Source organism: Myotis lucifugus, unplaced genomic scaffold (genome assembly GCF_000147115.1).
Source record: "Myotis lucifugus unplaced genomic scaffold, Myoluc2.0 scaffold_15, whole genome shotgun sequence".
Taxonomy (NCBI): domain Eukaryota; kingdom Metazoa; phylum Chordata; class Mammalia; order Chiroptera; family Vespertilionidae; genus Myotis; species Myotis lucifugus.
The window spans coordinates 4509421-4526532 of record NW_005871063.1 but is presented as its reverse complement, the minus strand read 5'-3'; the positions used below and the strand labels follow the sequence as shown (position 1 = coordinate 4526532).

General features: G+C 43.4%; 1 protein-coding gene across 4 annotated transcripts in view; it reads left to right on the top strand.

Annotated features, from left to right (window-relative positions):
• SLC25A13 (solute carrier family 25 member 13) overlaps positions 1 to 17112 on the top strand; it is a 133033-nt gene that overhangs the window by 102562 nt on the left and 13359 nt on the right. For all 4 annotated transcript variants that reach the window (XM_006085002.3, XM_023750737.1, XM_006085001.3 and 1 more), the window contains one exon: positions 5383 to 5523. In XM_006085002.3, the coding sequence (XP_006085064.1) occupies positions 5383 to 5523 (141 nt within the window). The remainder of the gene's footprint in view (positions 1 to 5382; positions 5524 to 17112) is intronic.

Genomic DNA, 17112 nt, shown 5'->3' with positions numbered 1-17112 from the left:
TCACCTGAGGATAAATTCTATTAATTTTAGAGAGAGAGGAAGGGGAAGGGGGGAGATGAGAGAGAGAGAGAGAGAGGGAGAGAGAGAGAGAGAGAGAGAGAGAGAGAGAGAGAGAGAAACATCTATGTGAGAGAGAAACATTGATCCATTGATCCCATAAGCACCTTGACTGGGGATCGAACCCACAACCTAGGTATATGTCCTGACCAGGAATCAAACTTGCAACCTTTTGGTGTATAGGATGATGCTCCAATTGACCAACCTGGTGAGGGTGATATATAATATCTTTGACTATCAGGTTCCTTTAAAAAAAATACTATATATATATATTCTGATGCTAATATTCAAGACTAATAGAGTAAGTAATAAACTGGCCTTGTTCAGAACCTGGTAGTAGCCTGGGTACAAACCCATCTAGCACTGTTATTCCTCACATGGTCTTTTCTCTGTGCACATAGGTGTCTGTATCTCTTGTTATAAACACTTTAGTCACATTGGATTAGGATCCACACATATGACCTCGTTTTTACTTTAATTACCTCGTTGAAGGCCTTGTCTCCAAATATAATCACATTCTGACTCCCTAAGAGGTAGTATTTCACTGTTTAAATTTTGGTGGAACACAATTCAACCCAGAACAGTTGCCTTAATCTTTCTATGCCTCCATTTCCTCTTAAGTAAAATCTGGAAAAAATACCACTGCTTGAGTGGACTGAAGATTTACATATAAATACTTGCAAAGCAATATGCTGATAGTCCATAATGGATGCTTAATGAATATTTATTACTTTACTCCTATTTCAAGCTCCTTGAGAACAGAAATGCTTTCTCACTCATCTTGTGTCCTCACAGTTCCTAGGACAAACTTTGAACACAATTGCTTATAAATATTTGTTGGGCAAACATATAAATGAATGATTAGATCGCAGAAACAAGTCTGCAGTAGTGTATGCATTTCTCTTTAGATGGGCCCAGATGCTGGGCAGTAACTAAAATTTCAGTAACAAAGAATGTTCCAGGAAACCTGTGGAGAAGTCAGTGTCCCCACTGTAAATATAATATTGCCCCACAGAGCCAGTTCCAGTATGGAAAATCTTCCCCTGTCCCCCGTGCCTCAGACTCCAGAAAGTCACAGGGAAATGATTTGTGACAAAATTGCACACACACAAAAAGAACAGCATCTTCACACAGCCAGAGCTCTCGAGTGATGAGGGACACAAAGACATGGCGCACAATAGGTGTTCCTGTCCTCGGATTCGGCTGCCTTTGATCTCTGCAAAGGAGGGACCCAGGCAAGGTACTGTGAATGGATAATAGACCAGGAGCCAGCAGAGCAGCAGGCAGTGTGCTCAGTGATCAAGTCGTGGTGATGCCCAGACACCGTGCATCTGATGATAAGCATCTTCTCTTGGTGCCTTGGCGTCTCATTTCCTTCCAGCTTGACTCCAAAGGACCCATTCATCTCTGGCACCTCGACAATGTGCCACGCGGAGTCTGTAGGTTCTTTCTTTCTGAGCCCACCAGAGGTAACGAGGACATCATTATTTTTTCCCTGGTATCACTACACTCTTTCTTCCCACTGCTTCTGTTCCCTGCAGCTCTCTGGGGTGGATTTGACTTCTGTATCATCCTTAGAGATTAGAATGCCCTTTGTTGTTCTGAAAGAACTGGTATCTATGGTTTGACTTGGGGTTTGGGGAGTTGAGTCTACATTCTTATTTTAGTGTATATAATGTTAACGTTTATAGGTATTAGTAAAGATACAAGAAAATGAAAAAGGCATCAATTCCATACCTAAGAATTATACCCTTTAATAATGGCACCACTTGGATATGGATGAAAAGTTTGTTATGAGATCAGATGTAAAACATCTAAAAGTCGCACAGAAGGCTAGAATTTGAAATCACAACTTGAAATAGGCCCTATAAAGCAATCTCGGGATCGAAAGGGATCCTAGAGGTGATGCAGTGAACTGAAATGATTCTCAGCTCCCTTGTACATCCAATCACGTAGGACCATTTTCAAAGGGCAGATGCAGAAATTTTCAATTAATTTGTCTGGAATTGGGTCTAGAAATTTTTTTAAATTTATTGACAGTATTTTACAGATGCCTGCCCCTTTCCCCCCTCCCTTTACCTTCCTCTACCAGGCTCCTGCCCCACCCTGGGCCTTCCCCACACTGTTGTCTGTGTCCACGGGCCATGCATATATAAGTTCTTTAGTTAATCTCTTCCCCCCTCTCCCCTCCCCTCTCTGAGATCTGTCAGTCTGTTACATGCTTCCATGTCTCTGGATCTGTTTAGCTTGTCAGTTTATTTTGTTCATTAGATTCCACATATGAGTGAGATCCTGCGATACTTGTCTTTCTCTGAGTGACTTATTTCGCTTAGCATAATGTTCTTCGTGCTGTCTTAAACGGTTAGAGGGTCTTCATTTTTACAGCTGCATAGTATTCCATGCTGTAAATGTAGCACAACATTTTTATCCACTCATCTGCTGATAGGCACTTGGGCTGTTTCCAAATCTTAGCTATTATAAATAAAGCTTCTATGAACACAGGGGTGCACATATTCTTTCTGATTGGTGTTTCAGGATTCTTAGGATATATTCCTAGAAGTGGGATTGCTGAGTCAAACAGCAGTTTCAATTTTAATTTTTTGAGGAAACTCCATACTGTGTTTGATAATGGCTATACCAGTCTGCATTCCCACCAGCAGTGCACGAGGGTTCTAGAAGTCATTATATTTTAAAGCTCTGAGAGCGATTGTAACATGCAGCCAGGAAGGAGAACCGTTAATTTAGGAGCTGGAGGAAACGACCAACGTGTTTGGAGTCACTGCTGTGTCTTGAGCCCTGTGCTGGCTGCAACACCACCACCATCTCTTTGATCCTCATAAGAAGTGAGATAGTTTGACAAATAGGGGCAGAGGCTCCGTCCTCATCAGGGACACTCAGCTGCCTCCTTCCCTGCTGTTGGCAATACTGGTAAGTATGCACTGAGTTCCTGCTTTGTTCTTCAAGATCAGTGTGCACTGACCACTTTCCATTCTACCCTTGGTAGGCATGGTCTTACCCACTTTTGAGCTTTCAGAGATCAGCCTCAGGCTAATTAGAGCTCAGCAAATCTTTCTGAGAAATCCTGCCCCCAGAAAATGATTTTTTAATTTTTGCTTATTTTCACAACTTGAGAGCCCAGGTCAGAAGCACAGCCATAATCTTTACTGTGCGCTCAGCACTGTTACTAGGTCAGGTCCATTCCATCTCTTCATCCTGCCACACTGAATTCCCCTCATGTCATGTGGAGAGGGGCAGGAGCAAACCCACAAAATACTCAAGGGCTGTAGCAGGCGGGGCTTGGTCTTCTGCCTGCCTGCTTGGAGCACAGTCTTCTGCCTGCCTGCTTGGAGCACAGCCTGGCTGCTCTGGGCCCTGGAGGAGTGGGAGCAGAATGCCTTTGGATGTGCTCACCTCCTTTCCACTTTAGACGGGCCTTTCTTGGGCCCGTCTCTTGATGAATCCAACCCAGGTTTCTTCTACCAAGATTACTTGGTCCAGCTCCTTAGAGTCACCTAGGAGAGATGAAGGTGATGGGCAAAGCACAGCAGAAGCGCCTACGGCAGTGTGGCAGTCTAGACTCAGGAGCCCTCGCTGCCTTCTGTCTAAAGCGTTGTAGTGTTTAATGGAGAAAATGGGAACTCTCAGGTCTGTTTTCAAGAACACGTGTGTCTTGATTAAGGTACGAAGTTGGTAAAAATGGAAAGACAATTTGATTTAGGAGTTAATGAATGAACATTTTGGGGTAGGGGGAGGTTGCCGTGTATATTAAGTCAGTTAGGCAGAAGTATTTATGTTTCCTTATAGAAGTAACACATGATCTGTGTAAAAGAAATAAAACAAATACAGCAGAAAAGAAAATAAGCCGTTTGTAATCTGCCACCTCAGAAGCACTGCTCTGGTGTGTCTCTCCCACATGATGTTTAGGCAGAGCTGGGGCAGGTGTCCATGCATTGACACACAGGAGAGTTTTCACTTCACAGAATATAGTGAGCAGTCGCCATAATTTTTTATGGGCAGGATAGCCTCTCGTTGCACAAGCATACATACGTTCATTTAATCCTCGCCTTACCGCTGGATGTTTATGTTCCTAATTTTTATTCCTAGGTGTTATAAACAATACTTCCGAGACCATTGTCGTAGCTGGTTTTGATTAGTGCAGGCCATTTTGTCCGGGTGTGTGCATTGGTTAATAGGATCAAAGGCTCTAGCAAGAAGTAGTTGGAGATGATATTGACCCAAATTGTGCCCGTTGCCATGGCGGCATCTCTCAGCTGCATTGCCGTGTCTGTGGTCTAGTTTGGTGCATTCACTATCTAATAAAAACTCTGAACTATAACTGTGTGTCAACCTTAGCTCGAATGGTATAAAAATGTAATATATTTGTGACAAGGAATAACAAGTTGAAGTACAGTAAGAAGGAATGTAATTGCTTATGATAAATACAGGCTTAGCTTCAAAATAGCGAGCTTAAAATTTCCCTTAGAGTGCACTTTAAAGATTTCCACTGATGATCTCGGAGGAGTGGCACCCAGCCATTGCTGGGATGAAATAGCACACGTTGTTCAAAGTTGGAGCCATAATTGATTTAATGCATATTTTTACTACTTTGACATTTATCTTATATGAAAAGAATAATTCTATACACAGGTAATACATAAATAAAATTATAATACTATGTGACTCCAGAAAATAGTGTTTGATGATTGGCCTGCTTTTTTAGAAGAAGAAAGAAATAGCTTTCATCTAAGTTTGCATGTTTCTGGGGTCATTGAGGAAATCATGGAGCCCATCATGGGAGGACCTGTGTCCTCCCTGCCCCTCCCATCCTGACGGCAGATCTGTGTCTCGTCATTTGGATACTGTTGGGTTTCCGTTTTATTGCTGCCTTTGTGACCTTGGCTTTGAGCCCTCGGATGGCAGTTGATTGCCCTTCAAGGAATCTTGGTCATTTGAGGGTGAGGACTCTGGTGAGGCCAACAGAGGTCTCTCTGTTTTCAGCTAAGTCTCTGGTCTTTGCTTTCCTTCAACCTTCACACGAAGGAGTTAGGGCCTAAAATGACCAGAGCCCTCACCCTAAAATGACAAAGATTCCTTGAAGGGCAATCAACTGCCATCACAGGGCTCAAAGCCAAGGTCCCCTCGGCAGCAACTGTATTTTAATTCGAACTCATAATCACTAGCTGTTTTCATTGATGGGACAAGGACTGAAAGTGTGGTCTCTTGAGGATAGAATATTCAGAGCTCCATTGAGGAGGATCACTGACCTCTTCCCAAACCATTTACCATGACTCTGCTTTGATAATACTTTTCTTTTTTCCTCTCTAGGCAGGCGGTTCCCAGGTGATCTTCACAAATCCTTTGGAAATCGTCAAGATCCGCTTGCAAGTGGCTGGGGAAATCACCACCGGTCCCCGAGTCAGTGCTCTGTCTGTCGTGAGGGACCTGGGGTTCTTTGGGGTTTACAAGGTAACTTTCCTTTTGGTCATTCGTCTGACTGCGTGCTCTTCTCCTAAACTAGTCACTGCTCACCAGCATGAAATTGATCCCTCGTTTCCACACCTGGAAAAGGTCATTGCCATGTCTGTGGTCTAGTTTGGTGCATTCGCTACATAATAAAGATTCTGAACTATAGCTGCTGCAGTCCACAGGCCATCTTCATGCCAGCGAGAAGGAGGTGCCCTTCCTGCCACCCACCAAAAAGCTGTCCTTAGAAATACACAAATCAAGGATGGCTGGTGTGAATGACGCCCGCTGGCGCTGTTCAGTACACAGCTCTTTGCAGCAACACTGGCTGGAGCCTTATTTGGACTTGTTATTGATACAACAGTTCCCAGTCCTCGGTGTTGTCCGCCATGAAGGATAGATGCGTGAATCACAGGGCACCATCTTTCGGGAGGTATGCTGAGCTCAGTGTAAGGAGTCACACCAGATCAAGAATGTATTTTCTGATCCTATACATCTCAGCCCTGTCCATATGGATGGCTTGTCATAATTGTGTTGAATCTTAACCGTTTTTCCTTTAGAAAATAGTTTTTCAGAGGGATTGGAAAACCAAACTTTTAGAAATTTCTTAAAATGTGTGATTCACACTCCTCTCCCAAAGAAGGTATAATGAAATATACTAGAACTTGTTTCATATATGCCCAGCTATGATGCTTTAGCAAACATGAGGTGTTCATCATTTGTCAATGAGAAAAATTTAAAAAAAAATGTTTTATGGCCAACTTGAATAAGTAAACCTTTAGGAATATAGGATGAGAAGGCCAATGTCTACTTAAAATAGTTTTCATTTATTTACATAAAATGTATGTGCCCTTGACTGGGAATTGAACCCGAGATCCCTCAGTGCACTGGCTGACACTAACCACTGAGCAGCACCTGCCAGGGCCACTTGATCTACTCTTTGACTCGGTCATTCACATGGTTTTGCAGTGTTTCATCTTTATTCCAGGCTGGCACTTCTGTACTCTATGGACATAACGCCAGGGCAGTTGTTTTCTTTTTCCTCTGTTCTCAGCTCACCCTGTAAAAACTTACACTGCTTTTTGGAGTGAACTTTAAATGCCTTGTTTGGACATTCAGCACAGCAAGTTGTGAGATCCCACCCCCACGTGCACTTTTGTAACCTTCTATTTTTCACTATGTTTGCAGGTCAGTCACCTTGCTACACATCAGTGTTAGTAATAGTTGGGGTTGTTTCAGGTACATTTGCCTTCCTCATACTTAGTCAAGTGAGGGAAGAGTACCCCATCATCTGAGACTTTGTAAGGATCAAACATAATGGGATGCCCTCTTTTCCGGGGTTAGTTTTAAGGGGGTTAGAGAACTTGCCTTATAGTTTGGAGTCTGTGGAGCTCTGGAATAAATATGCCGATTTTTCAAAGTAGCCCTTAAAATGCTCAATCTGTGAGTGTTTGCGGTGGAACACAATATTCTAGCTATTTCATTTACCACATTATTGCCCAGCTGTAAGAAATAAACAGAATTGTCATGAGGCACAGCATGGATCATTTTGAAGTAGAAAAAAAAAAATCAGCTTCTTTTCTAAATTTTTAGGTTCTTGCGGACTAGAACACAATGTAGCAGCATGTCATTTTGACAAGATGCCAAGCAGTCTTTCAACAGGTTGTCTAGTAAAAAACACTTAGGTACTAACGGTAGTGACTGCTAGGGAAATGTCTAGATGGATAAAATGGTAGAAACTTGTTTGCTGACACCGAAACAGAGACTGTTCAACTACCTGCAAATGATACAAGACTGAGACTTAGTCCTTTTCATCTTCACGGTGTTTCATAATCTTAATCCCCTTTAACACCCCCTGGAAGTCCTTGGCCTCCTGATTTTGTAGTCAGGAGAACAGAGGCTGCCAACGGCAGTATCTGAGCCGAAATCGAGGCTCAGAAGTTTCTTGTTTCCACTTTTGTGCTAAAATTGCTTTCCTGAAATGAGCAGGATTGCTCAAGTTTGAGCAAGAGACCTCTCCCATATAAAGTTAGTTTAATTACTAGTCTGGTGGTTTAATCTAGTTCAGAGGCATTCCTCCGGGCTGGGTGCTGCTTTGGGTGCCTTGGTAATTACCATGGGGAGTCGCTGGCACTCCTGAGCTTCCGGAAACTTGATTTCATTGCACGAGAGTGATCTTGCCGTCCTGTCCTTTCTGCTGGCCAGTGGTGCCCTCAGCGGAATTCGCTAAGATTTGTAAGCCGGGATTCATTCATCGGAGGTCGTCGGAGGTCACAGCTCCGTTCTGTCTGCTTGGTCTTCATTGCCTGCCCAGGTTGTCCTCATTTATATCATCCCAAATGCCAGTCTCAGGTTTGGTTTCCTGTGACTCTCTTCTCCAGGCGCCCCCACCTTACCCCACCTCTCCTTGGTCAGAAATCATATTAGCAACTCAATGTCCGTGGTTTTATGGTTGTCAGAGCTTTGCTTTGCTATGTCATTGACGTTTTTGTTGCTGTAGGATAGTACTTCTTGGTAATAAAGCTCTTCACTGATTCTTGTCTTGGTTGAGTAGAAAGATGACTTGGAATGACCTAAGACCTTTACACCTGGTATGCATCCCTCCATCTTTCAAAAAGAGGACTACTGTCCTAGTTTTAGTTGGGACAGGTAATCTTCCTTCCTTCCCTGGGTCCTTTTGTTTGCCGTTGTTAACATGACAATGCGGGACCCGGAGGGGGAGTGGTTGGTTCTGTCCTGTGTGTTTAGGCCTGCGGTGCTTAACCTCCCTAAATTGGACTTAACCCGGCTTTCTATTTTTCTCCTGAATTGACTTGCAAAATAGCCCACTATTCTGTGACTTCCCCGTGAATGGTAATTAGAATACTTGCTTTAGAAATACATTTACAACTGAAAAAAAAAAAGTGGATGTGGTAAACATTTCACATTCCTGAGGTTAGAAATAGTTCTAGTGGACCCTGTAAACAAAGCCTCCTCTTTGGGTACCATTTAGAGAGGTTTAGTTACAGCACTGAGTAGGTAGGTGATTGAAGTAAAGGCAGGATAATAAACGGCCTTTGAAAGAGCTTTTTGAATGTAATGGAGTTTTCAAAAAATCTGCAACTCTACTGCTTTTCTTAAGAATGCAAGAGGATGTGTTTCCCTTTCTCAAGGTAACTTTTGTTTTATTACATAAGTCCCTAGCACATGAGATATGTAAAATAAATTGTCAGAGAAAAGAAAGTGGCATCTATGGACTTGTGAATGTTACCTTTCCTGTAGGAGCCAACAAAGCTTTGCTGAGGAGACGGATTACACCTGAGGAAGGGAATGGAACTTACTATTGAACATTGAATGTCAGCACAGCGCATGTAGGCTGAGAGATGCTTCCTTAAGCGAAGGAACAGTTTCTGTCTCTTTGAGTTCAAAAAACGAGCAGGGAAGCGATGACAGCCAGGATCCATCATGCAGAGTTGAAAATCATTTTTGGATTGTGCTCCTGTGTGATGCATTGGAAAGTCACTTGCAAATATGGGCTGTATCTACTGTGTTCTAATCAGAGGTCTTTGTCCACTGCATTCTAGAGCATTCAGATATATAGTCATCCGTGTACATGTGTGCATGTGTGTTCATTCATTGTGTATGTGTCGATGAATCATTGGACTACTGTCCATAAAATCAGAAAGCAAGTAATGATATATGTTCTTGATTATTCTGCTAGTTATCTCAAAGGGATGTCATTTGTTTGTTTTGTTTTTAATATATTTTTATTGATTTTCTAGAGGAAGAGAGATAGAAACATCAGTGATGAGAGAGAATCATTGGTCAGCTGCCTCCTGCATGCCCCCTACTGGGATTGGCCTGAAACTGGGACATGTGCCCTGATCATGTGCCATGTTCATCCACTGAGCCACAACGGCCAGGCCTATTTGTTTGTGTTAAAGGAAATGCAAGTTTATGTTTTTTAAAAAAATCATATAATTCAGAAATGTCTGAAAGTAAAATTCTCTCTACCCCTTTCAATCCCATTCTTTCTTCAAAAGATAACCATTGCGTGTGTTTTTCATATTATCTTTAAGAAAATAAAACCTACTTAGGTCAATATTTACCTGTGTCCTCCTTTCTGCTTTCTCTTTCTCCCTGAATATCACTAATTGTATCCATATCAGAATCTTGTGTATGTGTGTTTTAGCAAAAATGGAATCTTTCTAAGCGCACTATATATCGTAAAGCTCTTTTCTCATTTTATTTAATAGCTGTAGAAACATTTTTAAAGTATTTTTTAAGCAGGTTCCTACTGGTGGGCATTTGTATTGTTTCTAGTTTGGGGATATTACAAGCAATAGCAGGGGGAATATCCCTGCATATATTTGGATATACTTTTGTGAGTTTATCCCAATGATAAATTCTAGCAATGAAAATGTGAGATCATAGGGCATGTGCATTTTTATTGTTAATAGATTTTGTCAAACTGTATCATTTTATCAATTTTATGTTGGTAACATGTAAGTACACAAGAAAAATTTCTCAATTTAGCAGCTTGTAAAGAAATACTCATTTTTATGAGCTCATGGCACCACATGAAGAAAACACCTATTTAGTCATTAGTGTGAGGAGCTGATGCCATGCTAATTTTCTAACACCAAGGGCATGCTATGGCTTTACAACCTCCGCAGTGACAGCTTGCACCCTTCTTCTCCCACAGGTGGCTTTTACCTGGACCTCTGGGAAAGCCTCCTCATGGGTTTGACTCCCTACTCTTCCGAACCCATTGTCCCCACAGCAGGAAGGTTGATCTGTTTAAACTGTGAATCAGATTAATTCACCCACTCAGCACAGATCTATTGAGAGCTGACTGTACTCCCTGTTCTAGCCATTTAGGGCATGGCTATGAAATCCAAGTCCCTGCTCACACGGTGGTGGGTAGAAAAAGTCAGCCATCAAGATAACAAACATGTGACATCTGTTGGTGCTAAGAACCTTGATGAAGAAGCAGACAGGGTAGGGTAGGGGTATGGAAAGGGCCAAGGCAGGCTAGCATTGAGGGAGGGGGGTGCATTTTAGTAGAGCAGTCAGGGAAGGCCTCTCGGATGAGATGACACTTGAGCGGAAACTAGCGTGCCCTACAGGAACGTTGTCCTTGCCCAGCGGCTTCCTGCTGTACCTAGAACAGCACCCTAGCTCCCTCCCTGCTGGCCTCTCTTCCCCTGCACTTTTGTTCCACCCTCCCTCTCCTCTGGCTGCCCTGCTGCCATTCCTTCCCGCAGATACTCCAAGCTCATTCCCTCTCACTTTTCAGTCTGCCTGAAGGCTCTGCCCCTCATTTCTTTGCTCAACAGATGCCTGCTCAGAAAGACAGCCAGGTCACTGCATGGCACCTGTCACCATCTGATAGATTTCTCCGTGTGTGTGTCTCCTTATCTGGAGTGTGCTTGCATACCAGAGACCTGTCTTGTTCACTGCTGCTTGTAACAGTTTCTGGCACACAAGTGGACATTTGATAAGTATTTGTTGAGCCCATGAAGGGTAAGCAAAAGCCACATGTTTACAAGTTATCACAAGGGTATTAGAGCACTGACAGTGAATGAATGTGGGCAAGTAATGACCAAAGAAGACCATGATATTGGGGAAGTCTAATGCAAAGAAAGGAGACATCCATTCATTCACCCAGCAAGCTCTGCCCTGGGGATATGAAAGTAAATAACGCATGGTTTTATAAGGAGTTTACCATCTCGTGCCTGCACACCCCTATGGGGGATTGAGCCCGCAACCCAGGCATGTGCCCTGACGAGGAATCGAACCATGACCTCCTGGTTCAACCCCTGAACCACATTGGCCAGGCGAAAAATACTGTTTTTATAAATCAGTGCCCAAAGGAGTTGAGTATGCAGAAGGGGTTAGAAAAGATTCTTAAAAATATTAGGAAAATGATTATTATTTTTTTTATCATTCTTCCATTCATTCACCAAATACTCGTTAAGCACTAATTCTAATAGGTGCCAGAGTTACAAAGATTGAATGCAGTATTATTGCCTTCAAAGTGATCAGTGTTAAGGGAGGTGAGAGAATATACTCATTCCAGTGCCATAAAGTTCTTTTAAAAAATAATTCGATAGGCAGTATAGTTTTGAAAAGAAGAGAATTCAAATATTCAAGTGTAGGTAACAATAAAATGTTAGTGTTCTCGCCCTGTGTTGCAGATAACCTACCTTTCCAGGGACAAACATTTTTTTATCAAGTTCATGCTTTGTTTTGTTGTTGTTTCTTTCTTTTGCTTGTCTTTTGCTAAGTGCCTGCAGAATTAGTTTTAACACAGCGCTTTTTTATTTCAGCGACACTTGTATAATATAGCATGCTGTCCTTCAGGTTTTAAGTATTGAAAATACTGCCACTCACTGTTTGTGGAGTGCTCTGAATATATTTTCCAGCAGTGACATAGATATCTAATAATCTATTCTTACCTCCCTCTGGTTTCTAATTGTGACCAAGGTATGCACTTAAAAGATGGCCAGATTAAGAAATGTCCATTGACTGTAAATTAATGTCCCATGTGGGATATGATCAAGTTAGCAAACTTTTGGAACTTATTTGGTAGGATTAGGTCTTCCGCCAAATAAAAGATTGATTGGTTCTTACCTGATAAATGTAGAACTCTACTGTGATTCAAGTATGAAACCACATAGGAGTCCTATTCCAGTTTCTGATATATTAGCTATTTCTGTTTCCTGCTGTAAGAGGACAGTGTGTTTGTCATTGATTGTAATAATTACCTCTATATCATCACCTTTTATTGAAGATCCTTGGGCTAGGTATTTTACTAGGTCCTTTATATGAATCATTGGATGTAAATTTAATTCTGATGTCAATACAAATGTTACTCGCATTTTAGAGATAAGGAACTGGAGGCACCGAGAGCGTAAGAACTTCACCCACCATCAGATACCAAGTGGCAGAGCAATACTTTGAGCCCGGGTCTCTGATTCCAAAGCCTGCATGCTTGCTCCTGCAGTGGCCTGCTGCTGGTGGGGGGTGGCAGGATGCAAGTAGAGAACCATCGTTAAGAGGATTTATTTTAAACTACTTCTTTGAATGCAGTCTGCTTCCTCTCTGAGAAGTCATCCTCTCCAAGAATTGCAATGAGGAAGGTGAAACACGAAGAGACTCCCCAGCTCAGCTAGCCCATCAGCCACAATTGCAGAGAAATGGCCTTCATTGGGCAAACCGAGGGCATTGGAATAAAGAGCTCTCCCTTTCTCCCTGGATCTACATCAAGGAGAAGAAAACAGAGGAATGAACACGCATTGCTGCACAATATTGAAGGTTGAATGAAACTTGTCAGGAAGATGGTTCAAGAGCATTGGTTCTCTCTGGAGGGCTTCTAGCCAGTGGCAGAGGAGCACTGTTGATGGCAAAGCATCGTGTGGTAGAAGAACAGTAGGGAAGAGCCAACACTGACACAGGAGGGAATTTCCTACCCCAAAATCTCCAGTGACCAAATGCCTTCCTTAAAATTGCAATGAAATCCAGGAGAAACCGATATCCTAAAAGTCTCTGGAATAAAGAAAACAAATAATAGGCACTGATATTTTACATTAAAATTGAATTCATTTCAATGGCACTGATATCGAATCTCCAGTTGTTGGCTGGTTTATTTGGTTCTAACTCCAACAACACAATCATACCAGGTCTCGGCATCCGTGATATTTCTCACCCAGTTCGAATCCCAGCCTCGTGGCCCTAACTGTCCCTGGACTGGGCAGGAGAGGTGCTGCCAGGCTGTGAGCCACGGGGTAACCGGCGTGGGAGAAACCAAGAGGAATGCTGAGGGATCAAGACGTGACATGCTGCCCATTGTGTGCAGCTCCAGGATCAAAATATACAATTATACAAGCCAAGTAAATTCTCAACCTGCAAGTTAGGGAAAGAGGGGTGGCTCTGACTGCAGGTGCCAGGAGCATTAAATAACCTTCGCAGACAAGGTGCACCACTGTTGTCTTGAGGGCTGCAGGGTCCCCCAGTCTGGCATTTGCCCCCCAAGCTAGACAATGTGCATTCACGGCAGGAGTCTCTGTTAAGCCTCCGTCTCCCAGACCTGCTGGCTCCTGGTGCCCAGCCCTGACACAGAGGTGCCTTTGTGAGTGTAATTACCTTCCCCTGTATTAGAAATAGTCTGTTTAGAGCTGTATTTGCAGGTACAGCTAGAATAAGCAGGAATTAGCATGCGAAAAGACCTGCCCTGGCCCTGACTTCTTTATCAGCAACCACCCTTCAGGACTTTTTTTTTTCTACCCCTCAAATTGATTGGGCAGGTGTGATACCAACCTAGATGAAGAGCTTTAAAAGAAAAAGGGGGGAAAAAGACATTGGAGGTAGCAGTGTGTGTGTGTGTGTGTGTGTGTGTGTGTGTGTGTGTGGTGTGTGTGGTGTGTGTATGGTGTGTGGACAGTTTCATGTCAGACAGAGCTGCCAGAGTAAACTTGAGTGCATGATTCCAGCAACTTAAGAATTGATTAAAGCTCCCTTGGGCAACTTAAGAATTGATTAAAGCTCCCTTGGGCTTTCAACACAGTGGCCGCATCCAAGAAAGCATGAGACGCAAAATAAAGAATTCCTTTGCCGTGGTGATACCGTGGCCAGCATCTTTAGGCCTGCATCACGGGCTTGTGTCGATTGTGGACTCTTAACTTTAAGTTAAGTGAGGCCTGCCCTTAAAGAAGCTTTCCTGGACCTTCACTAGAGTGATGACGTGAGACTTCAGAATGATACAGAGTTGGTGTAGGGAGAGAGTCCGTCACTAAACTAGATCTGAGTTTTAATTCTAGTTTATTTACATAGGGGTCTCCCCGAGATGCCTTTTATTGTTCCTGTCTGTTATTGGTGGGTCTTTTATTTAAAAGGAGGAAAAAACACACACAATAATTTACCCTCTTTGGAGAAAGAGTGCTTTAATGAATAGTAAGAGATCAGGTGATTGCATTTTGTGTTTATTAATTTTCCCCAGGTGGCTTTACTGTGTACAGAGGACATTCAGGGCTAACCAGAGGATGTCTGAGACAGGGCTGCCTCGGAACCAGTGAGAAGGAAAGGCAGGAAAATGTGGGGATTTTCTTATGCTGCAAGAATGGTTCAAGGTTTATTTTAGGTGGCACACACTTTGTAACTTATTAATTTTTTAAATGGCCAAAGTAATTATTTTTTGTGTTGCTGACGCAGGCACTGGGGCCGCACGGAATGTTTCCCTTTATTATAAAGTCGCCTGTTCAAAGTGGCTGATCACCTAGGAAAAATCGCACGGGGGCAAGCAGAATTCAAGTCAAACAGGTTTCTGTTTTGCTGTAGGACGGAGAATGGGTGTTCACCACCCATGTGAAGGATTTATCAAGGAATCCGGGGAGGCATTCTCTCTGTTGGGACTTTAAAAGCCTTTTACATCCTGCTTCCCTTTTCATTGTGGGGAGCCACAGGTCAGGTATTGCCTGGGGCAGCCTTACAAATTGGCACCTGCCTTTGTGCCTTTGACCTGAAGGAAGTGATGAGGAGAGGAGGCCAGGGGAATTTAAGAAGCCTGTGCCTTTTTCTCCAACCTTCTGCAGAGTTAGCTTTCCTTGGGAACTGGGCTCTGGTGCCTGGGGAGGGAGAGGCTGGGGGCACCTCCTGTTCAGGCCAGTGATTTGCTGCCTGGAGGAGTCTGAGCAGGTGCTGGGCTGTGGGGGATGCAGCACCGGAGAGGCAGGGAGAAGGGCCTCCTCCTCCCCCCTCCATTGCCCTTCACATGTGTACTGCAGTGGGCACTTTACAGGGACTAACACAGTCATCGCCTCCTTTATTCCTAAACCTCTCCCCAACCCCCGGAAGAAGGCAGCCTTTAGTATTTGTGACAAATGAGGAAGGTTCAGAGCTCATCTCCGGATACCCAGCGACAGAACAGAGGGGTGTGTCATGGGTTCTTCATGCCTCAATCAGTAGAAATTTGAGTTTTTAAATGTTGAGTTTTGGGTGTTTTTTTTTTTTTAGTATATTTTTATTGCTTTCAGAGAGGAAGGAAGAGGGAGAGAGACAGAAACATCAGTGATGAGAGAGAATCATTGATTGGCTGCCTCCTGCACGCCCCCTGCTAGGGATAGAACCTGCTACCCTGGCCTGGTTCATAGGTCAACGCTCAACCACTGAGCCGCTCCGTCCAGCGAGGTTTTAAATGTTTTAACTCGCTGGCAAGGCTGTGCTGCTTCTGCAGAGCGGAGATGGAGGCTGCTGCACACGTTATCTTTCTTCCTTGGCGTTGCCTTTTCTTCACATTTTCAGAAACCTAAGACCTCTTACATAGTCTGACATTTGCTCCAGTACGCACAAACTACTTGATTTTTATTATGCACTGTCTGATCCCTGGTAGGAAAAATGCAACATAGTCCTATCCATTTTTCCTTAGATTTGTTCTTTTTGTGTTTGTTTGTGTTTTGATTAAGCCATTTTTCTTCTCAGTCATCTGGGGCTGTTTTCAAACATTTCTTCAAGCACCTCACACCCAGGCGCTTGTTTTCGCTCTGGGACCTGGTGGTTATCCTGATTCCAGCAGAGAGAGCTCCTTCTGGGGAAAACCCACCGCTTCTTCCCGTGGCCTTACCCTTCCTGTGTCCCAGGGCGATTTCAGATCACATCTCCCCGGGCCTTCTGATCGCAGTGAAGCCATATTCACTGTTCGTTTCTCTCTCTCTCTCTCTCTCCCTCTCTCTCTCTCTCTCTCTTTCTTTTTCTCTCTCTAATGTTACCATTCCAGTTCAGAATTATCCATGACTTCCTCCTCAGCTCTGTTGTATCCACAGCAAATTACATATCTTTGTTTGAAAAACAAAAAGCTTGGTTTGGGTCTCTAGTATAGTTTTCCAAGAAATGAGTTCGTTGTCCTTGCAGAAATCTGACAACGTAGCCCAAAGCCTCACATTTCTCTTTTTAGTTGTGGTTTTCTCTGTGTGACTTGGCAAAGCTAACTCAGTGTCACCAGGAACGTGTCTTAGGCCCCAACTGACAGCCAAAGATTTTGCTGTTTTCTAAGTTAAATCAGACAGCAGTTCCTGGCCCCCGGTTGCTCACACCCTGAAACAGGCCAGGCTGACCGAGGCGGGTGTAAGAGTGAGAAGAAAGCCCGGAACAGCACTGATGAAGTATGGACAGTGTGGAGCCACATGGAATCCACTCCCTGTCTACCTTCTAGATAAAGGATCCTCAGTCGGAAAGGGTGGCATTTGGGTTTAAATGAATGAAGAGCTGTATTTAAGAGGTTGGTGTTCCCAGCTTAAAAATTGTCCAAGAAGATGCAGAGTGATAGGTCCCTTGATTAATCAGATGAATGGGTCATTGAATAGCTTTACCTAAAGGAATCAAGCTGACCAAGGAGAGGAAAATGGGAAAATGGCAGCATTACAAAGCTTTGAGAGGGTGAGGATACCACGCCTAATCTGTAGGACAGCCAAGACCAAAGATGGCTGACGAATGAAGGAGATGTTAGACCATACCCCCCCAAAACAAAAACAAAAAGAAAAACAACCATGAAGAAAAGGCATACCTCAGAACCACAGAAGCATGGTCCCAACTATGGAATGAATGGTGGTTGATATT